This window comes from Rhea americana, unplaced genomic scaffold (genome assembly GCF_003343005.1).
Source record: "Rhea americana isolate MKP2758 unplaced genomic scaffold, rheAme1 scaffold_122, whole genome shotgun sequence".
NCBI classification, from domain to species: domain Eukaryota; kingdom Metazoa; phylum Chordata; class Aves; order Rheiformes; family Rheidae; genus Rhea; species Rhea americana.
In genome coordinates, this window is record NW_028185284.1 from 1302929 (window position 1) to 1318562 (window position 15634).

The 15634-nt window shown below is 40.5% G+C and overlaps 1 protein-coding gene across 1 annotated transcript in view; it reads left to right on the top strand.

The window, feature by feature from the left end:
- The first annotated feature begins 4746 nt into the window (after positions 1-4746).
- DNTT (DNA nucleotidylexotransferase) overlaps positions 4747-15634 on the top strand; it is a 90236-nt gene continuing 79348 nt past the window's right edge. The window contains exons 1-3 of the mRNA XM_085325443.1: positions 4747-4949; positions 8497-8671; positions 14838-14966. Of these exons, the coding sequence (XP_085181569.1) occupies positions 4747-4949; positions 8497-8671; positions 14838-14966 (507 nt within the window). The remainder of the gene's footprint in view (positions 4950-8496; positions 8672-14837; positions 14967-15634) is intronic.

Sequence of the window (15634 nt, forward strand, 5' to 3'; positions counted from 1 at the left end):
AAAGGAGATGCATGGTCAGTATAGCCGCTATACTAGAGCGAACAAAGCTGGCAGGGTATGAATTTTTATGTAACAGCGTTTATWTCTAGCATTGCTTTTTTATGTAAGAAGTTTCAGAAATGGCCATGGGAGTGCTATTTGGTTGTCATCACCAAGACAGAGAAATGATCTTTCCAGCTGGTTAAGYGTAGCCCATGCAACACCGTTTGCGTAGCCTCTCGTTTCTGAAGGCTTGTTGTGTATCTGTAGATTAGCAGCCGTGTCCTTAATACAAGCAGCGAGCTGAGCGTGAGAATCTAAACAAGCAGCGCTCGCTGTCCAGAGACGTTTACCCCTGCAAACTCTGTTGGGAGGAGATGCAGAACCGTCGGAGGAGCTGTCTGGCGCTGTGCATTGATGGGATTATGCAGATATGCCTCCATCTGGCTCAGGAGGCTGCAGTATTAAAAAAAAAAAAAATGCACTGTGGCACCAGCAGCTTGCTACCATTGAGGACTAGTCCCGTAACAAGCATGGCAAGAAGCAGCRGAGCTGCTAGCGGAGTAACCACGGGGCACAACTCTGCRTCTTGTTACGCGTAGAGCAGCGAGGCTGAAGGCAGAGGGACAACCACTGTGTCCAGGGAATACAGGCCTACTGACACAGGCAGGCTGTGTCTCCTGCCRGGTTTTGTCACTGGTTTGGTTCCCCGTTTTGTAAGCAGGGACCCTATCGCTCTCTTTGATTCAGCTCTTTCATATGAATCTTCCCTAGTCTCCTTGGAAGGGGCTCAGAAGGACAGACACCTTCTGCGGTAGCCTGTGCATAGCTCTTGGTAYGGTTTCTCCATGGGTAGCTGCTGAGGTTCTGTGAGATGTTGCTACATTTATTCTTCTTGTTCAGGTTTTCATCTCCATTTAAAACAAAAAGAAAATAATAAGCAACCTCTCCAACTACATACAGCAAAAATGTTATGCGTTTGGTGACAGCAGCTACAAGATCTCATCTTCTTTCTAAGCCTGCTTTATCTTACGTGCCGAATACCCTGATATGGCCAAGTAAGTGCATTTAAAGCATGATATCGATTCATTGGTTTCTCAAAGTTCTTGGTCATCTGGGTATTTTATGGCGTTTATCATTTCTAATGTGAACAACTCAAGTATGTATACTTCAAAGTTGCCTTTTGAAAATGTTCTTGTGARTAATTCAAGGAACATAAATGCCAAAGGGCGTGAGAGAGAATTGATTTTTAAATGTATCTGAACGTTTCCGGAATATACTTTGCAACATTTCCTTATCTTTAGTATTAATACATTTATTCTAAAATATTGGAATCAAATAGAACAGCATGATGTTCTGCTTCTTTATTTTGAAGGCCAGCCAGATCAATTTGCCATGCTCATTTTGTAAGAATTTGTATTTAAAAAATAGGGAGAAAAAAAAGAGAGGAGGAATGAAGAAATAGATTCATGTAATATATGTTCAAAAAAAGGTTTGATGCAGGTAGCAGTGTCCAGAAGCTCCAGATATTGAACCCTTTTGTCCAGTGGAATTGTGAGATATTGTTGCAACTTGTTCATTAATAATTAATGAACGATAAAATCAACTAATTAAAAATTTTCTCACCTAATGCTGAATTACAGACAAACTCAAGACTTTGAATTCATATAGCTCCCTGGTGACAAGTGAACCAGATGAGTGAAATARAAGAAGAAAAAAGGAAAAAGAAAACAAAGTTTGTACATCTTTTTAAGAGAGAAAGATTAACAAAAAAATTTCTTAAATATTTTGGGTTTTGATATATGTACATCTTTGAGTTTATGTTGGATAAGATAAGGTGGTGCAAATACAGAAAAGCTCTATATAAGTTCATTTTAAAATATAATTGAATTCCACAAAGTTTTTGAGAAGGACAGGAAAAATACCTGACAGATTATTTTTAACTATTCTACCAATCTGTCAATGTTCATCAACTATTCTAGCAAATGGGATGCTTAGCAGCAATGATGGCCAGAATTCAAACAAAAAAGAAGCCACAGCAATATCTGGAGAAAAATAAATATTGGGAGGATTTAAAGATGTCTATAACAAGGCTCATTGAAAAATGCTAAACCTTTATCAAAAATTTAAATCAAAAAAGCTAAGAAAAAACAAATCTTTATGTAAAAATACTGCATGAGACACTTAAGCTTGTCTTAAATCTAAAAAGAAAGAGGAGTACAAGCAATCACGTCTCTGGTTTTTATTCATGATGCCCAAGAGGTGCTTTTACTGAAGGTAGGTTAGTATACTGCAACTGTGAATTGAATCAGCTGTCCTCATTCTTYACAAGAAAGCTATACGTAATGGGCAGGTAAGATGTTATGAAAYTTTTAAAACGTAGTTCGTAAGAAAACAGGGCACTAAAAACACCCGGAGATACCCAGGGAGGTGCCCCGGTGGCTTTTTGCTGGTGCCGAGGCATGCAGGAGCCAAAGCGTGCTCTCCAGCGGTTGTGTGATCCCACGTTTCGCCTCCTGGAAATTCACCCGGGGTTTCTATCCAGGGCAGCGACCTGCTCAGTGCCCCAGAGCAAGTCTCTCTGTCACCTTCAAAGATGGAAACAGATCTCTAAAGGTCCTGGGTGCTTAACTTRCTTAGATGATTTTGAAAATCCCACTAGGTCTGTGTTTGTATCTTTTTGGCACCTAAACGCACTTGAAAATCTGGCTCAAGATTTATTAGAATAACACAAAGGAATAATAACTTATGTTTTTCATGCCAGAAGGGTTTTACTGGCACTGAGCATCTTGATGTTACACAGGGGGAAATTATATTTGCATGTTTGAAAGCACTGAATTAATTATAACATAAAATAAGACTTTGTTTAACATATGTAAAGAATCTGTTCTCGAATACGTTATTCCTTCTAGGGCTTGAGACAAGTAAAGTGTCCTACAAAGGCTGGGAAGGCAGTAAGCAGGGAGATGGGCGGTGTTTGACGGTTGATTAGTAGTCTGGAAGGTAGACACAGAGCAACTATAGCAGATTGCTCAGTCTTAATGCCAGACCTATCACTGTTAATTTTTTCATCCTTGCTTAAGCCTCTTAGTCTGTTTGTCCATTTTCCAGTTGCTATGAAAATACTTTGTATAACTTAATAGCTTTGAAATGATTTATTTTGATAAATTTAATGTTACAAATTGGAAAGAGGAATGGATATTTTGGCTCCTAGGTAAGCCTGAGGCAATGGAGGAAATGCATCGAGATTAGTGTATATACTGAACTACACATTTTTTCATGGCCTCAGGAAGACCCCAGAGTTGAAAGCTCTATATTAATTTTTGATGGCTAGCTTCTGTTCTGGTAAGAACTATTTCTTTATACCTCTGATAACACAACTGAAGAAGCAAGAGCTATAGGGCTTAGAAAAATATCAGTAATACTTTTATGATTTAATTTTAAACTTCTGGCCATACTTGAGAAAACAGTTTTTGAGTAATTTTCCTGTAACTCATGTATTATATACATCCACAATGAAATGACTGAAAATAAATTGATTAGACAGGATTTTCCAGCTTGTTTCCTCTCCTGAACATGAGTGCTGAGAAGTGCAAGATAAACCATTTTTGAGCCATTTTGAAGARCTGACAAAGTCCACATTTGCTAGTACACAAAAAGAATTTAAAAATCCAGACTGATGGGGAGTGGGGGATATTCACCACCGAACTAGTTTTGTGCTAAAATAGACATGCGCTGTAGACCTGATTGTTGCCCTCACTCTGTGCAGACGGAAACTCAGAACGATACCGAACTGGGCCAGCATAAATGAAGTCTGTTTGCAATAAGCTTTGGTGAAGTTCTCTGATGGATACTACACCATCCTCTGGGGCAGTATGATGGCCATGGAGCATCTGTAGTCTCCTCCGTAGTTGTCTGGAGGTCACTGGGTGCTTAAAAATGGGAAGGTGGCTACCTTTTCTCAGCTGTGTGCTGTAGATAACTCAGTGAGCTCCAGGGCAAGGAGTGCAAAGCATTTCATGATGGAAAGGCATGCTGAAGGTATATTTAAGTTAGTCTCTAATGTTTTCTGTGTCCTTTGTAGCCTTAATACCGAAATAGCAGAGGATTTATTTTATTGTAAAACTAATGTTTATTCTTTCTTTACTTTTTTTAAAAAGTACCTCCTTCTAATCAACACTTTATTAAATAAGAGCCWTGTGAAAAATTGTGAAATGCTACATAAAGGAAAACAAGCCTTCAGAATTAATTACATCGAAGTAACAACTGCACAGAGTAGTCTAAAACAGTCATATGTGGTTACTTAACTATGTTTTAAGACATGGTTCCTGGGTGACAATAGGAAAAATAACTTTCTTCRAATTTTTATCTACTGAAAATTAATATGCCCTGCAATAGTGARATTTGAACACAGAAACTGATGGACCTTTTCCATTAAACCCATTGAAGACCTGGCTTGATACGCTGAACTAATTTTGCTGTGTTCAGTGTTATTTGGAAAAGGCTTTACAGGCAATGGCTGTTCTAAGTAATTAAGGCACATTTGGACCTGTCTGGAGTAGTTCTGTGCAAAGGGGGCTATGTGCAAGGAGTGCTAGCTAGTAGAAAGCAAGTGATGTTTCTGCTCATGTYGCATCTGGTTTTTGGTTTCAGATGAGAGACAGAGGAAAATGACTTCAAGGGGTGGTTACATTAAATACAACTGTTGCCTGGGAGAAAGCATGTGAGCTCCCCTTTACTCAAGTTAAAATATTTCCACCTTGCATCATGGATAGGGCCAGAGCTCCAGCTGTGCCCTCCTGGAGAAAGAGGCAGAAAGGAAAGCATTCCCCAAACCCTCTGTGCAGCTATGAAATCAAGTTCAATAAATGTGTCATTTTTATCATGCAGAGGAAGATGGGGATGACCAGAAGGACATTTCTGATGGAGCTGGCAAGAAGGAAAGGTTTCAGAGTAGAAAGTGAGCTAAGGTAGGAAAATCTTTGTATATGTAGAAATAAAATATAGCCATAATGCTTGAAACATTTTAATTTAACAAATGCAATCATACAAGTGATTACAGTAGATTTTTCTTTGGTGGATATACTTTGCTCTTTCCACTGTAACGATGTTTCAGAATTTCAGCATGTATTCTTAAAGCGTGGCTTATTCCTGTTATCTTCTGGGAAGAAAGCRGAGAACAGGCAGAACACAGACTCTAGCAAAAAATGCTAATTTTTTACCTTTGAAATCTATGTTTCTAATTTATCTTAGTCTGTCAACRTTAATGTGTTTGTACTTCTTAATGTGCTGTTTCTCCCAAGGAAAATCAGACAAATGTAAGGTCTGAACTTACAAAGCCTGTGAGAAACATTTGCTTCTGTGCATTTGTGTACTCTCACTGGCATCACTGAATCATGTCTTTAGCTGAGGTAAATCAGTCGCTGTTTATTTTCCCTATTGAAGTCACATTGGAGTTGATCTAAATTTAATGACTAATTCCCTGAAGTCAAAAAAAYTATGTATACTGGCATGGAAAATGTGATGGGCTGATGGGGATATGCTTCTCTGCAAAATTTCTGGCATTCTAATAGACTTTGAATTACATGACTAGATGAGTTTCAGAGTAGTGACTCTTTAAATAAAGAATTACTGTCATACTTTGCTCATATGGAAAAGCACTGCAGAAAAGGYCAAGGAGTGAAACACCACAGATGCTGCCTTTTCGGATAAAGGTGTATTCCAGCTGCAGACTTAGGTGGTGGTGCTTGGGTAACATCAATGCAGTTTGTAACAGGGCTGCTCCAATTAGTGCTCTTCATGAGTGTAAGTTTTATCATTACATAGTGTTCAGGTTTTCTGAGAAGTTGGAAAAAACTCAGATATTGATGATTTCTCTGTATCCATACAGTACATCACTGAGTCTTTCTTGTAAATGCTCATTTTCCACAGATTTTTCAATCTCATCAGCTTTGACAGGCTGAGGAAGGAAGAAGAAAGTTCATGAGTAGAAATAATTTGTATAGCAAGATCCAAGAAGGTGTTGTACAGAAGTAGGCAATTAGTCTAATACAAAACTAAGTGATTTCTTAAAAAAATGGATGAGGCTCTACGGAGGCCTACATTAATAATCCATTAAGGACTGAGCATAGGGTTTATCTGGGCTGCTTTGACAGAGGTATTTATTGCCACTATTTCAGGCTTTCTATAAGTTGTAAGCAAGCCAGACAGGTGTATGTTTAATTTCAGCTTGGCTGCTACTGGATAAAACAGAACTATTTAACTGTTAATTTTTGTTTTTGAGAATGCTGGAGGAAACGCTACATTTGTTACATTCTCTGACAAGAAAAAAAGCACAGCTGTACAGGTACCAGAGGAAACTGGTGCACAGCAACTAAACTGCTGCTGCAAGCATAGTGATGGCAAAGTTCCCAGATCTGCAGCTTGGTACAAATACATYAAACATGAATAATTTATATAAAGTAAAATAAACCACAGGAAGCAGAAGTTCGATGTGTCTAACTGATTTTTTTTTCCTACTCAAGTAAAGATATGACAGTTTAATTAAAATAAAACCTAGCAGGGTTAAATAATAATAAAAACAGTAATATTTCATGGAGATTGGCCTAACCTAGGTTTGTCATCTCTTAGATTATAATGGCCATTTTTTTTCAATGGTATCTCTCTACAAGTTGAACAGTACAAAGAGAAAGACTGTGTTATACTGTAACATTCTTCCTATTTCTAAAATATAGCAATATTAGGCAATTTAATGAAATCACTGACTGTAGATGTGACTCAGTGCCACAGGGATGGGTCCAGGGGTTGTGCTGGTCTCCTGGAATGTAGTTTGCTTTGAAAAGTTGTGCATGATCCATCTCCTCCARGGGTTAGCACAAGTCATCTTAAAGTCCACATTAGCCAGTCACCTTCACCAGTGGTGCCTTTTAGCTGGCCCCTTCAGGTCGTCTGCTGTTAGGGAAGGGCTGCAAAGTGACTTGTGCTGTCTGCCAGGGTCAGGCAGTGCCGTTGCCGTTGTGGGCTGGTGGAAGGATGCAGTGGTTTAGAAATGGGTGCAGTTGCCATCAGGACAACTCATGTTCAAGTTCTATATTTCTGTGTTGTCATTGAAAACAGGGTAAAATAATCACACTGGATGTATGTGTGTTTTTCCCTGGTAAGTTAGGAATATGGTGGCTGATTTCAGTTAATTTTGACATAGATTTGAGGGGTATTGATGTCTTGCATGTTTCATGAAAATAAGCAGTTAGGTAAAGAGGGAAATGCAGCAGACAACACAGGTAAAGGAGAACCTGGTAGCCGTGTGAGAACAACCTTGTTCCTTATTGGGTTCTAGAGGCTTCACATGGGTGAGAGCCCTTATAAATGCTCCAAATGCTGGAGTAGCATCAGCTGGAGGTTACTCTTCTGCTTAGACCTCAAGGCTCATCAACCATGAAACACRCTTCCTTAGGAAATCTGTTTGGGGATGACTTGTTCTACCTTCTATTTAAACRGGGACCTTAGTATCCTCCTCAATCAGTTATCGACTTTGTGGGTAACTCCACAACACTGAGAGGGGAGACACRCCAGGAAGTTCACACTTAAAATTTCTTGCTGTGTTGATAGTTTTCTAAACTTCCTGGGGAATATCAGCAGGCCAGGAAATTTACAGACCATGCCAAGTACGTATGCAGTTTCTTGAAACATAAATGTTGTCCCTGTCTATTCTTTACCTGGAGAAAATGCAAAACAGCAATTCCTTATAAAAAGAATTGGGTGATTTTTTCCTATGTTATGCAAATATATGAAACCGACTTTAGTATAGTAACGCCTGTGCTACCGTATTTTTAAGCAATACGTGCATAACTACCATATAATCTATTGAACAATAACTCAAACTAATCTATAAATTTTCAGTCAACTAAACCAGGCTGTCAGTTTTCTGAGACTGGTGCCTTAATAGCAAGGAAGAGGTCTTCAGGAGAGGAGTGTATAATTCATAAGATTTACATCACAAACATTTGCCAATGCCATATATAAGAGCTTAATATAAACATAGAAAATCTGTATTTATGAAAAGTATTAGTAGCTGTAGAGCTTTAGGTTATTGTTAACAGATCTCTAACGCTGTAAAGCTTTCTTGCATTGATCAGGAAATTTGAGGGAGCAGGGAGACTGTCGAGTATCATGAAACAGCCTCTTTGTTCTGCTCTTGCTTGTACAAGCCAAACGTTTTCAAGGCTGCAAAAAGATATGTAATAGTGTAGTGTCCTACAGAAGTTAAGTGATGCTGAAAGATAATGCTGCACTTACAGATGGAGTCAGACCAAATATTTTTCTTAAAATAGATGCGCTGAATGGAAGAGCTATATTGTGGCATGAAAACACAACCTGCTTCCCACATCCTTACATGCAATATGTGCTACAGTTTTCAGGAAGTGAATGGTTTTTAAACATGGTAATAGCAGCTGTATAGTCATCTACACTTGGGTTCAGAAAAAAAAAGAAAACTTATTTTGGTGTATTTCTTGGCAGTGAGTCTGTCACTCACATAGTGGCAGAGAACAATTCCTACCTGGAGGTGCAGGACTGGCTGAGAGGGCAGGCGGTGGGCGACAGCTCCCGATTTGAACTACTGGATATTTCCTGGTTCACAGCCTGCATGGAAGCTGGGAGACCAGTTGATTCAGAAATGAAATATCAACTCATGGTAAGCCAGATGCCTCAGTGTGAACGCAGCATCATTTGAAATGAATGACTGATTTTTCTTTTCCTCCCCCAATATATGCATACTTACATGGCGTTATGTTGTGAATCAGTTTTTGAACTTAAGTACATTTTTTTTTCTGAAGCTTGTGTTGGTAATTCACAGTTTTAATAAATTAGGAAGGAGACCTTCCAAACCCTTTTAATAGGCTATGTTGGTGTCTGCCAATATAAGTTGTTCTTGCAAGATGCAAACTGAATAGTATCTGTTGTTTACGCAAGATTAGTGCCATTAAAGGGGAAAGATCGCCCAATGAAATATTTGCTTTTGTTGTGGTATTTGTGGTATTTCCACAAATGCTTAAACAACATGCTAAATATACCACTGAGGAGCATTTTAGGAAGCTCCTGGTAGAACACTTTGTCCCTTCAAAACAGGACAAATGTTAAGATCCTCGCTGTTCAGAAGCGACCGGCTGACTAGGAGGCCCTTGTGGGACCTGCAATCTGCGGCCAGATGTTTGCAAACTTGGCACCAGCCAGCAGAGTGGTGGTGAGGACTAAAGGTTGTGTCGTGCTACTTCACCGCGGGCTCTGCCAGCCCRGGCACGGAGGGAACRGTGGGCGCAGGGCTTGACCTCCAAGCAGTGGGCGATGACATGTTTCCCTCTGATCTGTAGCTARCAAAGTTACGTGCTAGTTTCTCTCGTTGGAGTACTGCAAGGAAACAGTGGTGCTCAACACACCTGCCCCCGGGCCGGGAAACAGCGCCTGGGCTGCAGTGGGATTAATGTATCCTCTTGGGCTRTGTGGACTTGACTCTCGCGGTGGTGGATCTTACGGGGCTCAGTGAAGACATCAAGCAGTGTGTCGGGAGAGTTGTGAGCGGGGGACCGAAGGCGCCCTGCTGCGCGGTGCAGGGCTCCCCCTGGGCTCGTGGGCTTGGACCAGGCTCTGGGGAAGTCGTGAATCCTGGGACCACAGTAGGATCTGCACTATGTACGTCCTGGTTAGGTAGAGCATGTTTGAAAATTAAACAGCGATATCACGCTGTTTTCTTCCTCTTCTTCATCAGCTGGATTTTTAGAATATGAAGAATGATTGCACAATAAAAGCTATTGCTTCATTTTTCAGTCATCTTTCATTGCCAGAAACTATTTTCTCAGATTTTACACATAAAAATTGCTGTTTAATAACAATTTAAAAAGCAATGAATACACCAGATGGAGCTGTCGCTCCCAGACGCAGCATAATTCTGTGACAGAATCTTTGTTTGTATTTGCAGTACTTCCAGTGAAATATTTCTGCAGTTTTTTTTTGCAATATTTCCAGCAAACCTGCTGAAAAGAGAATACTGTAAAGAAATGAAAGCAAAAGAGAAATAAAACTAAAAACCTCGTGACTACTATATTATATAATTTTATAGACAATAGGTCRTAAAAACATAAATCCTGTGGTTGCAAAAAAATTCTCTAAACAAGAAACAAATCCCAAACAGGCAAGCAAATCTATAAACCCTGCTAAACTAGACTGCTTTGCACCAAGAATAAAAAGTGAACCGAATTAGCCATTATGCAACTTCTATGCAATTTCTGCAGTGCTGAAAAGCCTATGGCTTTTCATAGTGTGTTTTTTTTCCCCACCCCCCTCGTTTTGAAAGCAAATACTTTTGTCTCTCTCCAAAATGTCTCCAACTATGCTGGAGCTTGCTTTTTCTTTCCTTTTTTTTTTTTTTTTTTTTTCCCTTTTAATGTCAGTGAGAAGGCTACTGGAAATTGAACTGCCTTAGTTTTTCTTATTATATATAATAAGTAGGTCTTTTTGGAATAATGCCAGGGCAGAAATTTCTGAAAAAAGCTAGCAGCACTGTYGTGGGATCATTACTCTACTTCAAGGCTGTCTCTGTAAGCAAGAGCTTCTGTATTTATTGAGGCATAAAGACTTCAGCCTAATAATTGTAGAGCACAGCAAGCAAGCCGGTGACAGCTGTACTTTTAACTTTAAAACTTATAGTTAAGACCAGTCTTAATTACATAGTGGTCTCCAAGTAATAAACATTTTTGTAATGCAAACAAGGAAGGAAATAAAAGGATTCTAGAAAGGCAGCAAATTTAAATAATTTTAGTATTGCAGTGTCACCTGTATRTATATTTGCCCTTGAGAAATGAGGAAGGACTGGAATAAAGGGTATTTTCCTTTTAAGTATTGGGCCAAACTCATAAATGAGGTAGATTAATTGGCATTTCACTGAAGACAAATTTGGTCCATGATGTCAGTCTTGTGAATGTGAAATGAAAGTGATTTACCAAATTTTGAACTCAAGCTATACCACAGCCTGTTTTTTTGGAGGGGTAAAAAGAATGGATTGCAGAAAGTGAACATTTTGTGTGAATCRCATCCACGGTGGGTTAGTGACAAAATTCCTGTTAATTCCAATAGAGGCAAGATTTTGCTTTTCAGGTCTCAGTGGTCTGGGAGCTTCTGCTTCCTTCAGGACATTTCTTTTAATGCGTCACAGAAATGTCCTTCATAGTGCAAAACAAGGGGAATAAGTCAGAGCTACAGACCATTAGGCAATACACTAATTAAAATTGCCATTAAAGCGCAGATTGCTCTGCAAGATGCTCTGATGTTAAAATGATTTATGTGGYGTAAAAGGTTGGGTGAGGAAGTCTAAGCGCGTCCGAACTCCTCGAGATTCGTCCGGCGAGAGTTGACTTGCGTAGTTAATCGCCATCAGCTCATTCCACAGGCTACGTGAGCGTGGTAGCCAAACAAGGGGAAAATCCAAATATTTCTCTGCTTGGCCAGCGGAGAGGAGAGGCACCTGCCGATGCGTGGGTTTCGGGGCATGGGTGATGCACGAACGGGCGTGTGGGTGCTGGGGCACCGCGGTCCCCTGGCCGGTGGGGAACGTTGCAGAGGGATGGGAAGAAGGGAGAGGGACTGGGAAAAGGAAATCCCTCTCTTTAYGAGCCCCCTGTGGTAGCGTACAACGGGCAACTCATATTTAACATTTTCTTCTCACTCTACTGCCTTGTGAGATAAGGAGGCTTTAACTAATGGAAGAAATCTTTCATACTGACAGTTAGGGTTCCCCAGAAAATAAAATGAAACTTACACAGCAGCCCCCCTCTGTTCATAAACCCTGGCTATCAGCGGACTTTGSTACTTGGTCAGTGCTGCCGGGCTGCACGAAGCTGCTGGCCGTTGGATAACGTGGCCTGGCACGGTCGCTGGGTCTAGCTGCTGCGCGCTCGCCCTTCCTTTCCTACCCGGGCCCTTGCGCTGCTTTGCTCGTGCATTCAAAGAAATATTCTAGCGAAGAGCAAAGCAGACCCTTAACAGCGCTGATTTTTGCACCCGAGCACCTCTCCCGCAAGAGCTGGCGCCCGCGCCGCAGGCCGCTTCTCCCGCGCGCGCCGTGCCGAAGGCGTCAGCGCCAGGGAGCCGCGCGGCGCGTCGTCGCTCCCGCGGCGCAGAAGCGGGGGAAAGGGCCTGACCGGCGCTGCCCATAGGGAAAGAGAAGAGTGGGCCAAAAAAAGTATTAAATTGAACGTTTCAGAGGCTGGAGCTTCCTCACGTCCGTGCAGTACCGTTCGCRCAATGCCAGATGCAGGCGCTTCGCAGGTTTTCTGTGGCAACTCTACAGAGCAAAAGCGTGGGTTTTACCAGAAGCGAGCAAGCAGCCTGCGCTTTTGGATATTTTCAGTGCCAATCCCTGAGTAGTTTGCCATAGTTCGCTTTTAATGCGATAGAGATGCCTGCAAAAGGAGGACTTAAATGCTTGCTTGTTGCTCCTGTTTGTAGTTGTGTCCTCCCAATGCTCTGAATTACTCTGAGGGTGTGTGCGTTTTGCAGGATTGCTTGTACTACACTAATTGCCACTGGACGGAACTTCATTTTGTCCCACARTCTCTACAGATTATATTCTCCCATCTGCTCTTCCCCCAAAAAAGCAATATAAATACTGCTGTTATGTTTTGCTGATGATAGGAAAAGATCACTTCTGCAGTTCTCTTGTAGGAACTATTACAGTGTCTGCATATTAGACTGTAGCAATTAGAGCTGCAGTACATTTTTGCTATTGATTTCTAGCCCARTTTTGTTCAGTTATTTGTATAACTAAGTCCTGGTAATTAAAAGCATAACTATGTGGATGCTGATTGAGGAAAAACGCTCAAATAATTTTGCTAAGGCCAGACRGGATGTTTATGCACCAGTCTATCTCCCCCCACCCCCAAGTACATTGAGTTTCTGCATTAATTTTGCTCTCATTAGGCTGATGCCAGGTAATRCTCTGCACGGGACTTTTGTTCCTAGGTAGCGTGCCTGTGCTCTAATGAAGATRCTAGCTTATTGTGTATTCTGTTCAGTAACGCTGTGTGTGTTCACAGTCTTCTCAGCTGGCGCTATCATTTCAGGCAGTATATTAGCTATAATCAATCATAGTTTATATGATTTAAAATCAATTTTAAAGCATAATTCATGAATGCATGCGAGAGTGGATGAGTAGTGCTGTTGATCGAGACTGAAACCCATTTTGGTTATTCCCAAGAGTGGACTTGTGCATAAAATAACTTCCTTCCTTTCAGCATATACTATCCAAGCTGCTGTATAATTCTCTGCTCTTTCAGCTGTGTAAGTAAATGCCTTTATTTTTCTGTGAATACTATTATGTAACTACTTTGAATCAAATAGAAAGGCAATTTAGTATGAAATTGTGTTATGTGTATGCATCTCTCTCTCTCTCTCACACACACACACACACACACTGAGAAAATATTCACTCCTGCAATGGAATAATGGTCCCTTTCTCAAAATAAATGAAGGCATGAAGACAGCAACTATGCTAGGCAAACCTGGAAGAGTGTGTGTGTGTATCTGTGATTTTTTTTTTTGTTGAACTATTTGCTTGTGGCTTTTGGATAGTGCAATGTAATATGTTTTTGACAGATCTGCCAAATGTTTCCAGGCAAAATGATAAATGGGAAAAAATACACAGAAATGCTGAGAACACTGTGGGTGTTTCCAAAGTATTTTAGATTTGGGCACTTTCAATGAAAACAAAGGAATTAAAAGGCTGGATGCATAAAGCAGTAGAAAARCTGGTGCTAGCTCCTCGGTTTCCAGTTGCTCACTAGTCAGGACAGTGGCATGTGGGGGACTCATGGACTCGAGACTCCCTTCTGCTGCTGGGGATGTGAGTCGACCTATCYCGCCTTCTGGGAGAGTTTCCACCCTCACTAGGCTAGCGAGACTCCTGGGGTCTGCGGTTGCCCTCAGACTTTATCAGACTGGTGCCTTCTGCATGTAACAACGAGAAGAAAAGGGAGCGATCGCGTACGTGGCCTGGTGCTTCGGACACCCTCATTTAAGATTAGACACCTGGCTCCTTTTCCTTGCTCTGGTGAATGTTCAACAGCAATGTGTGGAGTGGGTCAGCGTCCACAAAAGGGACTGAGCAAGAAGCCACATCAGCCGGTGAGCGCAGGCGGCTGGATGAAAGGATGGAAATGATGCTTTTATGGCTGGTTGGAAATGYTTTCTTTGCTTCCTGATGACCCCGAAACAGAACATTCTCTTTTAGCTGAATCAATTCAGTCAAACCCCCAAATGTTTTCTTTTGTTTTGCCTAGAAGACGAGAGGGGAAACATTTATTTCAGAGTCATTTAAACATTTTTTCTCCAGCACTAAATTTGGCTACAGACCTAAAAAGTCAGTTATGCAAGCACCACTGTTCTTAATTCTGCATCTTACATCCTTGATTTTCTATTGAATCAGCTAGTGTTTTCTGGGGAGGAAAAAAAGTTTCTGCTCTTACAACTTTATCCACTTTTAAGGTGTTACAGTTTTGGAGTTTTACTGCAATAACAACAAAAGCAATATTTACTTTGCAAAGACCTCTGGTTTTTCAATAATAGTGCCACAGAAACCTCTCTGCAAGAACTTTCTGCATAAAATGAATAATCCTGGTAGTCGCCAGATACACCAATTTTGTCAGTGGAACTAATGGGCAATCAATTCCTTTTTCCTAGTAAGGGCATTATTATCTTATTACATTTAAAGTAACATATTGTGGGCTCACGGAATGTGTTTTTGGTATTTTAAACTATTTAGTAGATGCAACATCCCTTTACTCCCCCCCACCCCCATTTTGTTTTACTAGGACCAGCAAGACCAATTTCCTACTTTGAATACGTCGGACTCAGAAGTGCCATCATTTGTTGCAAGCAGAGTATCTCAGTATTCGTGCSAAAGGAAGACAACTTTAAATAACTTCAACAAGAAATTCACGGTAACATGCATTGCATCCATGAAATAAAAGCTAGAGTGAATAAAATAATACAGTACTTGGGTCAATGCGATCCACGGTACTCTCAGAGAATTAATGAGTTAAACATTCAGCACAATGATAGCAATCAAAAAAAAATCTGCTATATTTAAAATCGAGTGTAAACTTAATTGCATCTTTTATGTATTGCTCCTGAAAGCTTAACACTGTATCTTTAAATATGCTAATGGATTGCAAGTACGTGGTTTGCTTGAAAGCAAATGATAGAATAACATTCTGAAAATGTCTTTTGGCCTTTCATTACAGTCTCATTTGACAAGTTGAAGGTAATAATAAGCAAAAGTTTGGTATTGTTCAGTCGAAGACACTTTGCTCCGTGCTCTCTATTCTTTTCCCCAAGTGCTCAGTTCTTCAAAATGAGGCTGTAAGCTTTGCGTTTTTACATTTGCTTAATTACAAAGACAGATTGTGTAATCTGTCACTTTAAGATGATGAAAACCCCCTTAAACTCTCCAGTTAAATAAGTATCTCAGAAACTGTCGTATAACCTATTTAAAGTTCTTAACATTACAGACTCCAGTGGACATGAGAAGCTCGAGTCATCTGRTCTAAATTCCACTTAAGTTCTTGTGCCTTATGTCTCCTCTTGGCTGGCCCTGGACAGTCGGCAG